At 34.7% G+C, this 19,371-nt stretch overlaps 1 protein-coding gene across 1 annotated transcript; it reads right to left on the bottom strand.

Moving 5' to 3' along the window:
• Positions 1-11,382: 11,382 nt before the first annotated feature.
• Positions 11,383-19,371, bottom strand: LOC18439727 (subtilisin-like protease). Its single transcript, XM_006849885.4, has 4 exons — positions 19,105-19,371; positions 18,252-18,326; positions 18,064-18,156; positions 11,383-11,697 (listed from the first exon to the last, which is right to left on the bottom strand). Exons 1-3 carry the CDS (start codon positions 19,267-19,269, stop codon positions 18,103-18,105), a joined length of 294 nt encoding a protein of 97 aa, XP_006849948.1. The 5' UTR covers positions 19,270-19,371; the 3' UTR covers positions 11,383-11,697; positions 18,064-18,102.

Genomic DNA, 19,371 nt, shown 5'->3' on the forward strand with positions numbered 1-19,371 from the left:
TTTGGAAGGGACCACTTAACAAATTGATTTGAGCTTGGGACAACTTTTGCATCCCCTGACATAATATAAAATCAAATGAAGGTTTTTCAAAACTACCAAAATGTATGGAGCCCATATGAATGACATAAGACACAGCATTGCCGCAGAAGTATGGAATTTTTCTTTATTTTTTAACTTGGTTTAATCATTCAATTAGTGGGCCAAGGATTAATGGTTCCTTTTGTCTTCCAATATTGGCTAAAATTTTTTATTTTTGTTATTTTTTGTAAATGAAAACCAATACTGTTTTTTGATTTGCAACTGTTAAAACCCCAATTTTCTTTGCAAACTTTTCAAAGACTTTCTTGGCCTGGAATTTTTTCTCGAGGCTCCTGTGGATCCAAACTCTTTACCTATTATTGTGTCCCATGATTTCCTTTTCTAGTTACAAGTCTCTCTCTCTCTCGCTCTATCATTGAAAAGTTCAGGGCTAATAGCTGAAATATTCCCTTTGCAAAGAGAGTAAAAATGAGAGAGTTTTGATTTGGTAGTGCAATATGACAACAACAAAAACAGACATTTGTAACACAATTAATACTTGAACATAGGAGAGATATATATATCCCTATCTCTATGATGCAGGGAGATAATAATATCAGAAAAATAAAAATAAAAAGGTTGAAAGAATATACCTTCTTTCAAGGTCTGAGAGGGAATCCACCCCAAAATAATCTTCTCACAAGTAAATTTTATTAACTCATTCACCTCTTTTACAATGAAGGGAAACGTCCCCTTAAATAGACTAAAAAAATGAAAAGAAGATAAACAACTAACTTTCCTATTTTATCTCCCTTAACTTATTTTCTCTGTCCTATCTTGTTTTTCATCCCTATCTTTTTTCTCTTAAATTCAGTCCCACCCAAGTTTTACCGATTGTTGAAAAGATAAACCTCATGTTTTATCTAAAGCTGTTGAAAAGATAAACCCACACGTTTTATCCGCTCAAAAGATAAACCCTCTAGATCTAACATTTTCCTATTTATACTCTTAAAGTAATCATATTGAACCTTATCCTATTTAATTCCTAAATTTAATATTACCCTATTTACATTCCTAAACTAACTAACACAATCCATAAATATCAACTCACGCACAAACTCAATGCCCACCTATCTCTGTGCACCTCCTAATTTAAAAGATAAACTCAAAAATCTTAATAATAATAACAATTTTTTTTTTTTTTTTCACTGCATCATTCTCCCAGGGTTGGGAGAAGCTTGACCTCGAGCTTGATTCAAAGCGGAGCTCCTTCTTCATCACCATGGAGGTCTATTTATTAAATAAGATCTTCTGGAACTTCTTCCTCTTTTTAGTCAAGTATACCTCCATCTTTTTTTTTAGGCATTCAAATGAACGATATTTTGGTTCGTTGCATCGATAACACATAAAGTTTGCATTATCTTTTTTTCTTCATTAATTGCGGTTGGTGTAAAACCTCCTTCTGGGGGTAAAAGCGTTTATCGGTGCTCCTTGGTATTTTGTTTCTACTCGTAAAGCAAGTTGAAAGGCTTCACTTAAAGTCCATGAGCGATGTAAAAAAACCTCATCCCTAACAGTAGGTTGAAGGTCATTTACATATCGAGCAATCTTTTATCCTTTCATCTCTTGGAAGTTATTTCAAGCAACCAATCGATAAAACTCCCCAGTATAATTTTTTTTTTTTTTTTTCTTTCTATCGAAGTTTTTGGAGTTCAGGTCATTTACATATCGAGCAATCTTTTATCCTTTCATCTCTTGGAAGTTATTTCAAGCAACCAATCGATAAAACTCCCCAGTATAATTTTTTTTTTTTTTTTTCATTCTATCGAAGTTTTTGGAGTTCTTAAAAGAAAATTTGCTCATGATCCACAAGAAGAAAATTTCTTTCAATTTCTTTTTCATCTTTTGTCAGTTAGTAATTTTTTCTTTCCCACTACGAAGTCGGGATTGTTGAACTTGCTCCCACCAGGCCGCAGCATACCCACGGAGTTTGGTAGCAACAAGTTTAACCTTACGTTCTTCTGGCAATTCACTCTATTCAAAATAATGCCAATTCACTCCATTGAAAACAATTATCAATTGCACTTAACCAATAAATAAAGTCTTCGATGTGGAGCTTACCATGAAATTTTGGAAGGTCGACTTTAATACCAAAATCTCATGGTCGCTCTATAGGACGGGGCTCTGGCCTATAATCTTCTCGTGGTCGCTCTATAGGATGCGGATCTGGCCGATAATTTTCGTTAGCTCTAAATCAACACCCTAGTTTTGTCATGGAATTTCTGATGTAAGAATAATATGCTTGCTTGTACTTTTTTCACGAGAAATGTTATTCTCTAACTGCTTCAACTTCTAATCCAATCGTTACATCATATGATTCATCTCATGTACTTCAGTTTGAAAATCCTCTTTCTTCACGAGAAATGTTATTCTCTAACCGCTTCAACCTCTGATCCAATCGTTACATCCTCTAATTCATCTCATGTACTTCAGTTTGAAAATCCTCTAGGCGTTGCATCTTCTTATTCATCTCCTGATTATCTCACGTACTTCAGTTCAAAAATCCTCTAAGGCTTTAGTCAAAATTTCTCCCCAACGATCATCCATAGCCGGAACAGGATTAGCTTGATTCACTTTTGGTGGCATTGTAAACTCTGGACCTAACTTGCTCTGATACCAATTGATGCAGGAGATAATAACCCCAGAAAAATAAAAATAAAAATTTTGAGAGAATATATCATCTCTCAAAGTCTGTCAGGGAATCCACTCCAAAATAACGAGACTAAATTTTATTAACTCATTCATCTCCCTTTTACAATGAAGGGAAACGTCTCTTTAAATAGACTAAAAAAAAAATAAACAACTGACTTTCCTATTTTATCTCCATTTTCTCTCATCCCTATATTTTCTCTCTTAAATTCACATGCCACCCACGTTTTACCCATTGTTGAAAAGATAAACCCCACGTTTTACCCAAAGTCATTCTTGAAAAGATAAACCCTCATAGATCAAACCTTATCCTATTTATACTACTAAACTAACCATATTTAACTTTATCATATTTACATTGCTAAACTAACTAACCCAATCCATAAATATCAACGTACTCACAAACTCAATGACCACATATCCCTGTGCACCTCCTAATTTAAAAGATGTTAATATATATATATGAGATAGAAATCCAAATGCTTATAATGATTTGCATTTTAAACAGGATTTTGTATTACAAAGAAAGGATAACGAGAGTCTAATGAAACTTGAGTTGGTTACGAAAATACTAACATAATCTGTGGTACAAAAGTGTGCTTTTTGCTTGTGGCAAAAGACCATGTTTTGGGGGTATTATTGCACCGAAATGTTTCATTTTATTTTTTATTATCTTGTATTTTTATAAAGAAATTTATTTTTCATTCACTTTTTGGGTTGACTTGATGCTTTTTATTATGGAAATGTAGTTCGTATAAGGAAATTTATCTAAATTATCTACTTATTATCTCTAGTGATAATTTTTAGAAAAGAGTAATGATCTTATGAGACCCTCCCACACCCATGTGTATAGGACCTCAAAGGATCACCATTAAATTTGATACAGATATCTAAAAAAGTCAAGTCCCATATGCATTCTAAAACTTTTCTAGAGATCTATATCAAATTTAATGGTGATCTTTTGGGGTCCTACACACATAGATGTGGGAGGGTCTCATAGGATCATTAATCTTTTCTAAAAATTATCACTAGAAATAATAAAAAGAGAAATTTAGATAAATTCCCTTATAAGAACTACATTTCCCCAATAACCATAGTAGGGAAGTCTGCACTTACCCAAAAAAAAAATAGTAGGGAAGTTTGGATGTAAATAGAATCTCCTTAATATGGTTTTTAGCAGAGAGAGAGAGAGAGAGATTTGATATCACAGTACCACATAATATAATATTAGAAAATTTATCAAACCTTATCTAATAGAGGAAAAGTTTAAATTTTAGCCCAGCAATAAATATCACAAATTGGTGGAATACAATTTTCAAGTCTACCCCTCTAACAATACTAAAGGAGTTTCTAGGAAAGCCAAACAAGAAATTGTATTTGTAAACACCAATATCTCACTCTAAACAACTCATGATATTGGTGTAGTGCAACAACAATATTTCGCTAAGTAAATTAACTTGTGAGAGATTGATGTTAAATTGAGATGTTGGTGTTTTCAAATGCTAATATCTCGCTGGTGATAATTTTTTACAAGATATCCATATTTCAAATACTAATATGTTGAAAAGAAATGGTTCTCATAAAACTGCATCAATGTTTATGAGAGAAGAAATTGAAAATTGCCCCTTGGACGGTTTTTAAATCTTGGTTTTAGGAGTCACTGATCCAAATTGGAACCTATAGAGACTGAATTGGTTTTAGGAGCGTACTGGTATGAGCCATGTCCCCCCATCCCTACCCCTCACCCAACAAAAAGCATTTTTGTTTGAAGTTTATCTAAAAACAATAGTGCATGGGGGAGATCAGCATTAACTAATTGACCAAACTGTTCGACATACATAATTGTATAAACTATTGAGTGATCAAACTTATGAGCCGCATGAAGTTGTGGATGAGAGTGATTGAGCAAGGACTAAGGCATGAAACTGAGTGTATCATAAAACCAATTCAGTTTTATGTTAAGGAGGTCAACAAGTGAGGTTGTTTTCTTACTTGGACAACTTATTAGGAAGTTTAGGGCAAAGAGAAAAGACCTCAACATTGTCTTTATTGATCTAAAGAAAGCTTATGATAGGGTATATCGATATTTAATATGGTGGGTGTTGAAAAAAGAAAGAGTCTCCAGATACTATATCGACTTGGTTAGAAATATGTGCAAGGGAGTGATAATTAGTGTGCAGACAACTAGTAGAGAGACGAGTGAGTTTTCAGTGGTAATAGGTTTAAATTATGGACGACTTATCTAGACACTTACAATATAAGGTACCGTGGTATATGTTATTTGTAGACGACATAGTTTTGATCGATGAGATCTGAAATGTTGTCAACACAAAGTAAGAACTTTGGAGGGATGCTACAGAGTCTAAAAGTTTTAAAATTAGCCAGATTAAGACATAATATATGGAATGCGAGTTTAACAATAATAAGAGTAGAGATGAGAAAGTAGTTAAGATTGATGGCCCAGAAATACCAATAAAAGTGCATTTTTGACATCTTAGGTCGATAATCGAAGAAAATGTAAAGAGTGAGGAAGATGTCGTACATAGAATTAGAGCTCAGTAGATGAAGTGGACATCTGCAACCGGAGTTTTATGTCATCACCACATACAAATGAAGCTGAAGGAAAATTTCTATGGGACAATTATGAGACTAGTTTTAATTTATGAGACAAAATGTTAGGCCAGTCACAAAATAACATACTCATAAGATAAGTGTAGCTAAGATGAGGATGTTGAGATGGATGAGTGGCAAGACAAAAAGTGATAAAATTCAAAATGAATAGGATGACTTAGGTGTGACTTTAATATGACATAAGATGATATATAGTAAACTTAGGTGGGTTAACTATGTGTAGTGCAGACCCAATACAACACCTATTAGGAGGTTCGAATTAGTGTAGTGGAAGGCTAAAAAAGAGCAAGCAAAAGGCCCAAAAGAATATTGTTGGAAGTAGCAAGAAACAATATTAGGATTTATTGTCTCACCGAGGGTATGGCCATTGATGCACTATAATGTCGGACCATGATTCATATTGCCGACCCCAAATAGTTGAAAGAAGGCTCTGATGCGATGATGATGATGATCTAATATTTCTTAGGTCCCTATAAATCCCTTTGCCCCAACAAATCCCAATTTAAATTTTAGGTAATTATCCCGTCGACATGATGTGGACTCTGATAATCTAATACAAGTATGTGAGGTGGACGATCAATCTCACCAATCTGAGTTTATAATTTGAGATGAAAATATATTCTAAGACTATCCTGCAAATTTTTGGTGTCAAAAGTGCATCTTACGACAAAGTTTAGAGGTGCATTCTACTATGATTGTTTAAGGTAACAACCTTATGCAAACCTCACCCTTAAAAAAATAAAAAATATTGACTTAATTTGTGGAACTTAAATTTGCTTTCAAATTTTCATATTTAACGCTCATGTTTATTTATTTTTTTGTGATCGTTCAATTTTCCAAACGACCCTCATCCAAACGCTTCAAGGTCAGTATTGGCATCCCTTTTTTTCTAAGTAAGAGTGGTTCAGAACTTCAAGATCCGGACCAGGTAACTTATCTTTTTTTAGTGAAAGACGGACTCAATTGTCTTTCTTAAGAGCAATTCATCAATTCAGAAGTTCAAGTTCCGAATTGTGTCACTTGTCTTTTTACAATGAAGTGCAGGTTTGGACCTTCAAGTTTCAAACCAATTCAAAGATCAGTTTAGACTTTCGATGTCGGAACCAATATCTCACTCATAAAAGCACGGACAAAAAAAAGAGAGTAAAACTAGTTGGAACTTGAAGTACCAAACATGATTACTTAAAATAAAAATAAATAAATAAATAAAGGAAACAAGGTATCATTATAAAATACGAAATATTGGAGACATTTTTTTATATTTAAATAAATTTTAAAAATATTTAAAAATTTTCCCCAAAAAATAGTTCAAACCTTAAGTGCCAATTAAATAGACCTCCAAGGTGCCGCCATGCAGCTCCTTAAAATGACCAGAGTATGTAAAATGACCACGGTAGTTACTACATAGCTATTGAAATTTCAAAACTATTGATGTCAAAGAAAATATAAGAGTATTTATTATTGTTACAAGGAAGTCACAATTATCTCTAACCATGAGATATGAAATATAAAAAAAAGAAAACACTACAAAACGGCAATAGGTGAAGTTATAGTACTTCACCAATACCTTTATCACCGTTCAAAGTATATCACACGGTTACAGATGCCTGATAATGTTTGAATTTTAATATATTTTTTTATAAATCATAATGATCAGAATTTTGTAGATGTGTGCGTCTTAGTGAGATGCACATGAATAAAATATAAAACAAATAATTTGAATGATAAAAATTATGTAAAATACCCCTATAAAGTTTTAGAGGTAATTTTATCATTTTATTTTATGTCTATTGTTTTTTTAATATTTTATTTTGGTGTGACTCGGTCATATGTACATACGCTCCAAGTTTTAGATAAATCTGATTATTATAATAATTATAAAAATTCAAATACTACTAAACAATTGTGACCTTTGTGATGAACTTTGGACGATGATGAAACGTAAGTAAAGTACTGTAGAACTTCACCTATAAAGGTTTTGTAGATACTTCCATAAAAAATATTTACAAAATTTTCCTTAAAAAAAGGTTCAGATCCTAAATGCTAGTCCATATAGACTTGCGACATGCACCCAAGCAGTCCCTTAAGATGACCATGATAGTAACTACATTGCTAGGCAATAACTACGTAGCTAGACAATGAAATTCCCAATCGTATACATTAAAGAAAATGAAGACCATTTATATTTATTATAAGAAAGTCACAATTCCAGTCATCACATGTGCAATCTCATAACTTGAGATGTGCTACAACGTTCAAAAACAAAAAAAAAAAAAAATAGCTTTGAGTCTACGACACATTTTTAATTGTCCTACTTCACATCCAAGGGTTGTTTGTGACCTCTTCATAGCCAAGATAAATGGCGTCGTTGTGTGCTTTATATAAAGAAAATCAATCCCAAATTAAAATAAAAAAAAGTTTATATAAGGTTGCAACTAGAGGCAAGGTGCATCTCAAAAATCCGGTAAAAAGAATGTTTCAAGTTGGAAAGCTTTCCAATTAAGAGATCTATAGATTAAAAAAAAAAACATAAAAATAGTACTTCTTATAACAAATTATCTAGATCATCTATATTCAAAATTTTATATGTTTATAAATCTGTATCATTTTAAAAAATTTAAATTTCATAGATTAACGTGGATTTTCAATTCACAGTAAAGTTTCCGACAAAATTTAGATGTGCCTTAGTTGTATGGTATAACCTCACCTGGTAGATACTTAGAATATGTCTTTAAAAAAGAGAAAAAGGTCAAAAAAGAAAAAAAAAAAAAAAACAAATGTAAAGAAGGAGCTGATGACTTTTGAGATCACATCCTCGTGGCCTTGCCCCCTAATGTTGTGACTCAAAATCGATTTGGCCCACGTGATGGATCTTGCCACATCATCAAGTGGGCCCATTGATCCATGTGAATGAAGCCCATGTCCATGTGACAATGTCTTGTGGGACCCAACCGATTTCTTCTCCCTTCTTTTTTTTTTTTTTTTTCTAAATTTTATTCTTTTTTTATATGAGACTTTTTCTACTTTTATTGTTCGAGAGTTATGTTTAGATATTCACATTATATAACATTTTATAATTGTATTCAATAAATTTTAGATATTTATATTTTTTATAATATAATATTTTTAATAAAAAAAATTTTGATCATTAGAAGACATGTGACATCATCGACATAAAATATGACATCACCCACATAGAACAAAACCCGAACCAAATTATCGTTAAATATAAAATTTTAACATAAAATATGTTTTATTTATCATGCTCCATTATTTGACCCAAATCTTGGATTTTCTTTTGTTGTCCGACCTTGGGAATTTTTCATTGAATTTTACGTGAATTTGGTGTTAGGCTCCAATTTGACAATGGTAAAAGTTTGAAACAATATTTAGAATTAAATTGGTCTTCATCTCAAATAGATAGCGATATATATTTGGAGGTCCACAATTGTTTGACCAATCATATTATAATTGTATGGCGAGTAGTAAGCTTGAGGACAATTTCAATCAATTTTGTTTGGCATGTGAATAGTCAATACAATAGTATATTGTAAGCCCACTCCTCACAATCTCAACGAGATGAGATTGTTAGATTTAAAAAACATACAAAATTATTTGTGGGGATATATAGAAGGTTACTCGTTTCTAAAGGAAACCTTCCTAGGCATATCCACGTATGTACAATGTATGCATTTTAGGAATATACAATTGTCCAATATCAATCGACCCACTAGGACAGCTGAGAACGTCATAGGCCAATACTAACTATGTTTGAAAGCATATTTGTGACAATATTATTAATTAACTCCCGACCATTTGTTCAAAATTGAGAAGCTAATTGTCATCAAACATATATAAATTATACGTATGAAGAGACACATGGAAAGTTTACAAGTTTATAGTGAAAAGAAGATCAAAACTTTATATTTGAGACCCAACCCATCAAAACTCATGGTGGCATAAAAGAAAGATGAACAAAAAGCCTAAGCTTGGCTTAGCCTCGTGAGTCTCCAAATCCGAGCCAAACTAATAAAGTTAAGCTTAATTGCATCATTGTTCATAATATTAGGAAATTTAGTAATTTTAAAAAGAATTGATATCTACAAAGTTTGGAAAATACCTACATGCAAAGACATATAGGCTCAAACTTCCTAAAATATGACATCCATGTACAAATTCAATATGGAATAGATCACGAATTTTTTTTTTTTTTTTTTTTAGAAAAAGGGCGGGGAGGGATCTTGCTAGTAGCACCCCCATACCTCTTCTATTCCCACTCAACTTCAAAACCACTCACCCTTTAAAAAAAATAAATGAAAAAGTAGGGCGTGTATTCCTCACTGAATTACCCAAAAAATAGATCACGATTTGCAGCACCTCGTGATCTCCTAGTCCCTTTTTTAAAAGGAAAATGAACAATTGATCTTTTTAAAAAACAAGATTTTAGGGGTGTAAGGTACATCAAAACCTCGAATGAAGGGTTTTACCAGCAATAGTAAGTTAACAATTTGATCCTACAAGAGCACATAATCACCTTCCTTGGCTTTTAAAAGTAGGGAATGGGCTTTTGCAAAATTGTGTCCAGATCAGGCAAGACCCTTCCCAGATCTCATCCCTATAGACTCAAAGCCAATAAGCAACGGCTAGTGTGATCCCTATGAAAAGGATGATGAGAATCGTAGCTGAATGAATGATGTGAATCCAAGTTGAATCCTTCTCTTCATCAAGAACCGGTATCTACCTGTTATTTTTCATGCTTTCTTTTTGGTAGTTCAGTGAGGAAGCGGTCCCCTAGCAGTAGGGGGAACCGAGCTCAAAATGTCACGTTGTGGAACCCCACCACCTGGCCTTGAGCCCAGGAACCTAGTGGGTTGAGAGCACCTTGCCTGCATTCTTCTCTCTATCATCTTCCCTCTCTTTCCTCTCAAATTTGTTGCAATTCAACATTCTCATTTAAAATATTTTTTCTAAAATTATCACAAATCAAAACCCCAAAGAAATCATTAGATTTATCCATTTTCCCTTGAATTGGATCATTTTTACTCTCCTAAATCTACAAGGGATCTATTAAAATTTCAGGAACAAAACTCCTAACCACTGGAATCAGATAAATGATGGTAAAGTAGTATAATTTACGAAAATGAATGTAAGAGAAGATATCCAAATGATTTACAATCCATCTGCTAAATTTCAACATATTCAAATATGTTTTTAACTAAAACAAGAAAATCAATGATTTCTTAAAGATCATCAATTTAAATCCATTTGTCTTTACTTTTACTTTTTTTCCAGCCGAGTCACCCAACTTAGAAAATTTGGACCAAAATTGCCAACCCGGCTTGGTGCAACAGAGGACCGAGTCATACCCTGAACGGAACCTGACCACCATGCTTGTACCATGCAAATAAATAATTATTGACCTTTTTTTTTTTTTTTTGATAATGAATTATTGAGCAAGTTATCTATGCGTCTCTGTACATATAATTTACATAATTTATGTATCTAGAGACATCCAACCGTTCGATCTTTCATCAGAATACTGGGATTGAGCCAACAACTATGCCAATCATTATATACAGTCTAACACATAATGGGATCATCATATATCATTAAATGTGGTCTAATATACAATGGGATCATTGTATAATATTATTTTCGGCTCACCCCTAACCCTATGGTCCTATGGTCAAGATCATATGGCTCTTTATGTCTAGACAGATGCGAATCATGTGTGCATGGAGACACAAAGAAAGGCTTCCATACTTATTTTCCTAGTTTGAAGGAAGATTTATCTGCCTAATTTTCAGTAGGTTATGTTTACCTGACACAAATTTTTCATCGAGCATGAATTTACAAACATTATCTAGTAACTTCACCTTCTTATAAAAATGGAGTCACAAACCCCACACCCATTTTCTATTTCGAGTTGTGTGTATGTATGTATGTATGTATATGCATATATATATATATATATATATATTATCGAACATCTGTTCATGAAAAGTTAAAAATTTTCAACATTACTTGAATTCAAAATTTCATAGAGTTTTACTTCATTCAATGAGCAGTTAATTTGTCATACATCCAAAATTTCAATGAATTTGAACCAAAAGCACCAATGTAGTGAACACTAAATAAGCCTATAGAAACCTGTGTACAAAAGTGATATCTTCCACTTATTTTCTTGTGTACCTCTGATTTCAAAGTTGAAAACTATGTTCCTAAAATCAAAAAAAAAAATATATGCTTGAGATACGACATACAGAAAGAATTCATCCAGTTGCACATCCTTGTTCATTGTTTCTCTACAAATCCAAAGAGCCAAGCACCATAGGAGCTCTGCAAAAGCAAAAAAAATCAGGTCACTCACATTTATGCAGGTTTAAGATCTCTCTCTCTCTCTCTCTCTCTCTCTCTCTCTCTCTCTCTCTCTCTCGCTCGTGACATGACTTAATGATATTTGAAACCAAACATAGTATGGATTTGGTGTACGGTTCTCGGGAACCCCTAGCTTGCAGAACGGGGAATCCCAAATACCGGGATCCCACCCAAGATCGTGTATATGATTGGCTAAACGCGAAGTAGATGAATACAACTATAAATCGAGTGCGAGAAATAAAGAAAACATAAACATCACACCACCACAACACACGATTTACGTGGTTGACCCCATAAGGCTACATCCACAGCTTCAACAACTAGAAATCCACTATCACAATGAAGATTACAGTTTTTGGTTACAAGAGATAATACTTATCTCTAAACATCAGTAAAAGACCATCACCGATCTTCCCTTCTAAACCGCTCTCCAGATCAAGCCACACCGTCGATCAATAGCTTCTTTCCCACCGCAATATCATACCGCTACCAGAAAGATAACTTCAAGAGTAACCGAGACTCTTTCTCTCTCTAGGAGTGAAAGTTAATCAACCCAAAACTCATAACCCCCAAAGGGGTGACCCTTAATCTTTAGAAGAAAATATGCATATAGTGAGTTGATTATCACCAAACCCAACACTGGGTAGCCCGGATAAAAAGCACAAACACATATATACACAAACATATGCCCATTTTTGTGTATTTCCAATCATTGTGAAGCAGCAATTTTTGGTACTTCAGATTACTATCATATTCATGCATGAGTGCCTGGATGCCTAGTTGCATGTAGGCATGCACAGTGCACATGCATGTGTATGTTTAAAATGGCAGGCATTAGAGGCTCCTGCAATGGCCTGCCTCCCTGCCATTTGATCAGTAACAGGGCAATCTGCACTGTCCAGTACGTGGAGCAATAACAGTAATAACTCAACAATATAGCTTGGTGACTTGAAACTCCTAATGTGCCCCTTAGGTTGCGAGCTCAAACTTGTGCTTATCTCTCTCTCTCTCTCTCTCTCTCTCTCTCTCTCACACACACACACACACAAACTAGCACAATGTTCTGTCTGCTCAAAAAAAAACTGATTGAAAGGGATCCATATAACACGAATGCTATAGCATGGGAAAAGAGCCACATGGAAGCTTGTTTCTTGCAGGAGTGGAAATCCAAATATGTCAAAATAAAGTCCTATACTTCACACCAAACTGAACATAGAAACAGTTATGATTTTTTGTCTTCCAAGAAATGAGTGCATACGCCAAGGAAAACAAAATAAATTCTCACATCTCAACAGATCCGAAAGCAATTATACCAAGCCTGTTACTCGAACCCATAAGTAGACAGCACTATTGCATGAACTGAATGAGTGTGAAAGACTTGGTATGTGCACAAGTAACTTTGTAAGTATAAATAATATAAGGCTAGATAGCAACTGCTTATACAGAATAAGATACTGAAAACTACCCCCCATCTAATAGAACAGTTAACTCAAAGGGTGCACCCATTATCCAGTTGTCAACAAAGCTGCTCAAGAATAAGAAGGGTCATCACCAATGTTACTCAGACACTTCATTTTGCTTCCAGTATTGCATGTCCATTTTAAAGGCCTTTGAAACCTCAATGAACTTCTTTTTGATGAATTTAGATACCAAAATTGCAAACCATGGTATATATAATTTAAGCTTTATTATATTACGAAACGCCTAATTGTAATTGTACCTATTAATCTGTATATCATCTTCATCATCATTATCATCATAGCCTTTTCCCAACTATTTGGAGTCGGTTACATAAATCCTAGTCGGCCATTCTTCTTTATCAAGGGTCATACCCTCAGTTAGGCCATAAGTCACCATATCTTTCTCCCTACTTCCAACACCTATTAATCTGTATATAGCAATTTTAAAAGAAAATATACACCTTTTACATTTGAATAAGTGTACTTACCAAAAATACCATAATTTCTCATACACTTCAGGTGTTGATCTAGAGAGAGATCGAGAGAGGCCCTCAAAGAGGTGAGCTTGGGAGAGGCCCCTTCATGTAAACCATTTCCAGTTAAAATTATCTGGTGGAACAAAGAGGTGGACATGTAATTTTAACTGCAGAAAAGCTAGGTCAGATGTGCGTGTGCGGGCGCACCTATTGGGGGCATCCCTTGATGAGGGGTCCAAGGAGATATCATGCTACCCCAATATATCCAAGGAAGAGTGAGACGCTTTAAAATTTGAGGAATATGAAGCACAGAGTTTGTATGGGAGTAAAGCTCAAATTCGAAATGAGATTGTGCTCTCGGCGGATATCAAAAAGGCAGGGCAAAATCAAGGCCAAAATCCCACAATTGTTTAACGTCCAAGCAATAGATGATGTACATGCTGCGGTTGCACAATATTTTTATGCCCACAGCATTTCTTTCAATGTTGCGAAGGGACCCAGATTTCAGGAAATGGTTTACACTACTAATCACACTCCAAAAGGCTGTGTAGCAGCCAAACATGAAAGGCTTAGAACAACCTTGTTTGACAAAGAGAGTAGGACCGATCAGGCATTGGCTGCAATTAGATATGCGCGGAGAACTTATGGAGTTGCGGTTGTGTCAGATGGTTGGAGTAATGTCAAAAACTGGTAATGTCATGGCTGTATCAGTGGGGGAAAGCTATGTTCCTGAATGTTTTGACTCCTCTTCAGTTCAAAAAGTCAAACCAATTTATTGCAGAGATCCTTTTGAAAGCCATGGAGTCTATTTAATTGTACAATGCCGCCATTGCAAAGGTGCATGTGCCATAATTCAACCCGTCATCCTTATATTTTTTGGTCGGCTTGCTTGGCTCATATGTTGAGTCTTCTCATGAGAGATATTGTGGATAAAAATAAGAAAAACCAATCTTTCGCTTTCATTAGAAAGCATTGCAAGTAGGCAAAAGCAGTAGTAAAGTGCATTCATAACCATACTAGGTGCCTTTACATTTTTTACAACCATTTTAACCTAGAACTTAAGACTAAGAAGATCAGGTTTGGTTATCACTGCATTATTTTGAGGAGGTTGATGGAAGTGAGGGTTGCCTTGACATCCCTAGTGTTGGGCAGTGAGTGGAAGGGTCTTAACGTGGTGCAGCAGATATGGAACATGGGCTGGTTCGTGATACAGATGATGAGTTCTGAAAGACGAATAAAGATGAATATCGTGGGAGACAGATACGAGCATATGGATACTATACAGGACGAAATTGTGGTTGCCCTATACGACGATCCTATGTTATTCCAGAGAGTGAGCCTTAGAATGATAATCTGTGTGTGTCTCTCTCTCTGTGTCTCTCTCTCTCTCTCTCTCTCTCTCTCTCTCTCTCTATTTGGACAATGTTCCCAGCAGCATGTAATGAAAGACATGTGTTAAAAGCATTGTATCTTTTATTTTTTCATTACATGCAATATGTGATCTTTGACTATCATTTAATGTCAAAATCTCTATCACTCTCTATCCATGTGTGTGTTTTTTTAATTCATGCAATATGCTATCTACTCTCTTCTAATGCCAAAATCTCTGTCACTCTCTATCCATGTGTGTGCTTGATGTTTGGACTTGTAATACCCTAACACTATGTTACAATGTGAATTTAAGCAAAATACAAAAAAAGGAAAAAAGGAAAAAAAAAAAAAAAACAACAAGGCGAAGAACATAGTGTGCAAGATTGTGAGGCTCCTTTCCATATAGATCGATACTAAATAGGTTAGAAACTTGATTCCAAAGAGGTTGAAAATTCAATTGCATAAATGTAGGGATCTCGATTCTATGTGGATCGAATCTCGATTCCTATAAAATAGGAATCGCATTCGATGTGATTCCCCTTGTATAGACATTGATTCCTTAAACATGAATATTCTAGCCAGCTGCAATTCCATAATTTCGATTCCTAAAACAATTAAAAATCTCAGGCGCATCCAACAACTATGCTATCACCTTAGTTCAGCAAGTCTCCAATACCATGTAAACAGGAGAGAAATGAAAGAGAATAAGTTTCAACAAACCTAAGAATGAAGCACTCAAGGGTAAACATGACTTTGAGCCAAATGGAATAAATCTCTAGAGGACATGCAAATGATAATTAAGTATCTATAAAAAATAAAGGAGATACAAACCCTTACAACTAGAATAATGAACATACACAATCTAACAAATACCATACTCAGAAGACTTGCAAGAGACAACAACTCTATTTTTTCTTTACTTTTTTTTAAAAAAAATAGATAAGCAAAACCGCCAGTATTGAGAACAAAGAATATGCTAAACGAATGAAGAAAAAGCATTGTGGTACCTATTGACAAGAACAAAAGATACGAATTATCATGGGATGAAACTCACGACCACACTATGAAGTTGTGGAAGAGAGCAATTTAGCAACGACTACGACATGAAACGAGTGTATCACAAATCAGTTATGTTTTATGCCAAGGAGGTCAACAACTCTCCATTTTCCTACTTATGTAACTGAATGAAAAGTTTTGGGAGAAGGGAAACGGCCTCGACATGGCCTTCATTGTTTTAGAAAGCATATGATAGGTCCCTAGAGACGTAATTTGGTGGGAGTTGGACAACGAAATGAGTCTCCAGAGGCTATATTGACATGGTGAGAAATATGTACGAGGGAGCGCCAACTAGTGTGAGGACAACTGTAGAAAGATGAGTGAGCTTTCAGTGACAATAGCCCTACATCAGGGGTCAGCGTTGAGCCCCTATCTCTTAGGTTTGGTTATAGACGAGTTAACTAGGCACCTACAAGGTGAGGTAATGTGGTATATGTTCGTGGATGACATAGTTTTAATTGATGAGACTAGAGGTGGGGTCAATGCAGAATTAGAACTTTGGAGGGATGCTCTAGAATATGTAGATTTTAAAATTTGTCAGACTAAGACAAAATATATGGAATACAAGTTTAATAATAATAAAAGTAGAAACAGGTAAGATTGATGGCCAAGAATTACTTAAAAGGGATTATTTTTAATCTTAGGTCAATAATCGAAGAGAACGGAGAGATTGAGAAAGATGTCATGTATAGAATTAGAGTTCGGTGGACGAAGTCAAGATGTGCATCTGGAGTTTTATGTGATCGCCGAGTAATAATGAAACTAAAGGAGAAGTTATATAAAATAGTTGTAAGACCAGTCATGCTTTATAGGACAGAATGTTAGACGATCAAGTGTAGCTGAGATGAGGATGCTGAGATAGATGAGAGGCAAGACAATAAAGGATAAAATTCGAAATGAATATATTTGAGGGAATTTAAGTGTAGCTTCAATAGGTGATAAGATAAGGGAAAGTAGACTTAGGTGGGTTGGCCATGTGCAAGATAGGAACAGTACTGGTTAGGAAGTGGAATTTGGTTCAAGTGGAAGGCTCTAAAAGGTCAAGGAGAAGGCCCAAAAGAATATGGATGGAGGTAATGAGAAAAGAGATGGTGACTTATGGTCATATTAAGGGTATGACCCTTGATAGGGTATAATAGCGAAACAGTATTCATATAGCCGATCCCAAATAGTTGGGATAAAGCTCAGATGATGATGATGATGAGATAAGCGAAACACCCATATCAAAGAAGTGGTGCAGTGACAACTCACATAAATCAACATGAGTTGGAGTATAATTCTGTAACAAAAAAAAAAAACCCAAAGAGGTGCAGAAGCAAGATGAACTTAAGGACTCAATGAATTTCACAAATCCAGAATACTAGCCAAGCTAAGTTTCTTGAAGTAGCACACAAGTTGACTGAAGCAGGAAGTAGATGCAGCAAGATGGTCATCCATTTTCTTTTCAAGTGGCCAAGAGCTTTTGATTATTCACTATTAGCTTTTGAATGTTAGGGAGGTTGACTCAAAGGAGATGTCCTTGATCCAAGGTTGTTAATGAGGAAAATACAACAAAATAATGACCCCAAAAATATTCATTCATATAAGTGGTTACCCATCTGGAGTTGAAATTTACTATCTACATTCATACAACAGTAGAGTAAATGTTGAGCTACATTCATGCAAAGGAAGAAATTAATACAGATAAGAATCCACATCAACATAGTCATGACTAAGGAGGAGGCAATATGGAGAAGCTCTATAAATGGATAAAGAATCCCAATATTCAAAATAAAAGCAAGAATAGTTACACCTTTAAATGTCAGAGACAGGATGCACCAATATAACAATTGAATACAGCAGACATAAAGGTATAAGATAGATTAACAAGATCAAATAGAACAAGTCACTATCAGCACGGGTTCGAATCCCAGCTTACCACCAAAAAAAACTTGTACAGAAAGAATAATCGGTCAATGTAATACCTTTCACCCAACTCCCAAGAAGCGTGTTCACAAGGTGAATTATCCCTCTGATCTTTCTGTTTGGCGCCCTTTCCCATAGATCAAACCAGTTTTCTGAATAAAACCCATAAAGCAGCCAACAATTTTTAACAAAAGTGCAGAAATTGAACATGAAATCACCACAAAATAAATTCTAATTTTTGCTATACCTGAGGGTCTGGAATTGGTTTTCGTTTCTCAACATATCGATAAGGATCTGAACTTGCAGCAAGCGCTGCTCTCTCCTATAACAATCAATAAGTGAAACATCACAGACATTACATCAAGTCAACTGAAAGAAAACAAATGACACAAATCACTTCAAAATATGAAACCTAAGTGGGCAATGCATAACTTCATTAATACTTCATAAACATCAGAAGTAAAAGATATTGAAGTAAAACAACTAAATAGGTTTTCACTTCTTTCGTCGCATAAGTCCAAAAGTTCATGATAGTTGGACATGAAATAAGAAATTAAGAATCCCCAAAAATTATATAAGATGAATTGGAAAAAAACCATCAACCTGAAATAATTTGAAGGAAACATATGAAATTTGGTGAGCCATAAACCAATGTCTACTGTTATAACAAATCAGTACCAAAGATATATGATAAAAATTAATAAATAAATTAAAATAACTAGTAAGTTTCTTGGTCCCGGTAAATTTTCAGCTAATTTCAGCAAAACCCAAGTCGCATATCAGTCATGTTCTGGGTTCAAATAATGAAACCTACTCGTAGTTCCAAATTTCTTCCATCTCTCAGTGACTTAATAAGGTATCATGGACTTCAAAAATAAGTGGGTCTCAATAAAACTAAGCAAAAAATAGAAATTCAAGAAGAAAGATACATGAGAAAGGAAACAAAGTGATCAGCGATAACAGGCATAGTTATCCTTACCAAGCTGGTCAAAACTCATAAATAATTTCAACTAAAAAATGGTAATAAAAAGAAGGATCAAAATTCATCACTGATTCAAGCAAAAAAATGGCCACAAAATGAAGAAATAATGTGATGGTACCTCTTGTTCTTTTCTGAGCTCTCGAGCAGGCTTGACCCAAAGGAAGTATGCCAAGGTACAAGCAACTGCCCAAGAAGCCAGGTTACTTCCCCCTCTTAAACCACCCATCGAATTCCCAATGAACGATCTCACATTTCCAAGATTCCTCCTCCAATTGCTCCCCATTTTCACTGAATTTTGCAGAGATTTTTTTGTGGGTTTTCTCAGTGTCCAGAGCCAGAGATAGAAAGGCACCTTGAACAAATGAGAGAGAGAAAGACCATTGAC

This window comes from Amborella trichopoda, chromosome 3 (assembly GCF_054954075.1).
Source record: "Amborella trichopoda isolate Santa Cruz 75 chromosome 3, AtrichopodaSantaCruz75HAP2 v2.0, whole genome shotgun sequence".
Lineage (NCBI taxonomy): Eukaryota > Viridiplantae > Streptophyta > Magnoliopsida > Amborellales > Amborellaceae > Amborella > Amborella trichopoda.

Bases quoted from the DNA above. Each gene is read 5' to 3' on its own strand.
- LOC18439727 (XM_006849885.4), bottom strand. From the start codon at position 19,269: ATGGGGAGCAATTGGAGGAGGAATCTTGGAAATGTGAGATCGTTCATT. The intron at 18,327-19,104 runs GTACCATCACAT...TGATTGTTATAG, and splicing joins AGCTCAGAAAAGAACAAGAG to GAGAGAGCAGCGCTTGCTGC. The intron at 18,157-18,251 runs GTATAGCAAAAA...GGTTTTATTCAG, and splicing joins AACCAATTCCAGACCCTCAG to AAAACTGGTTTGATCTATGG.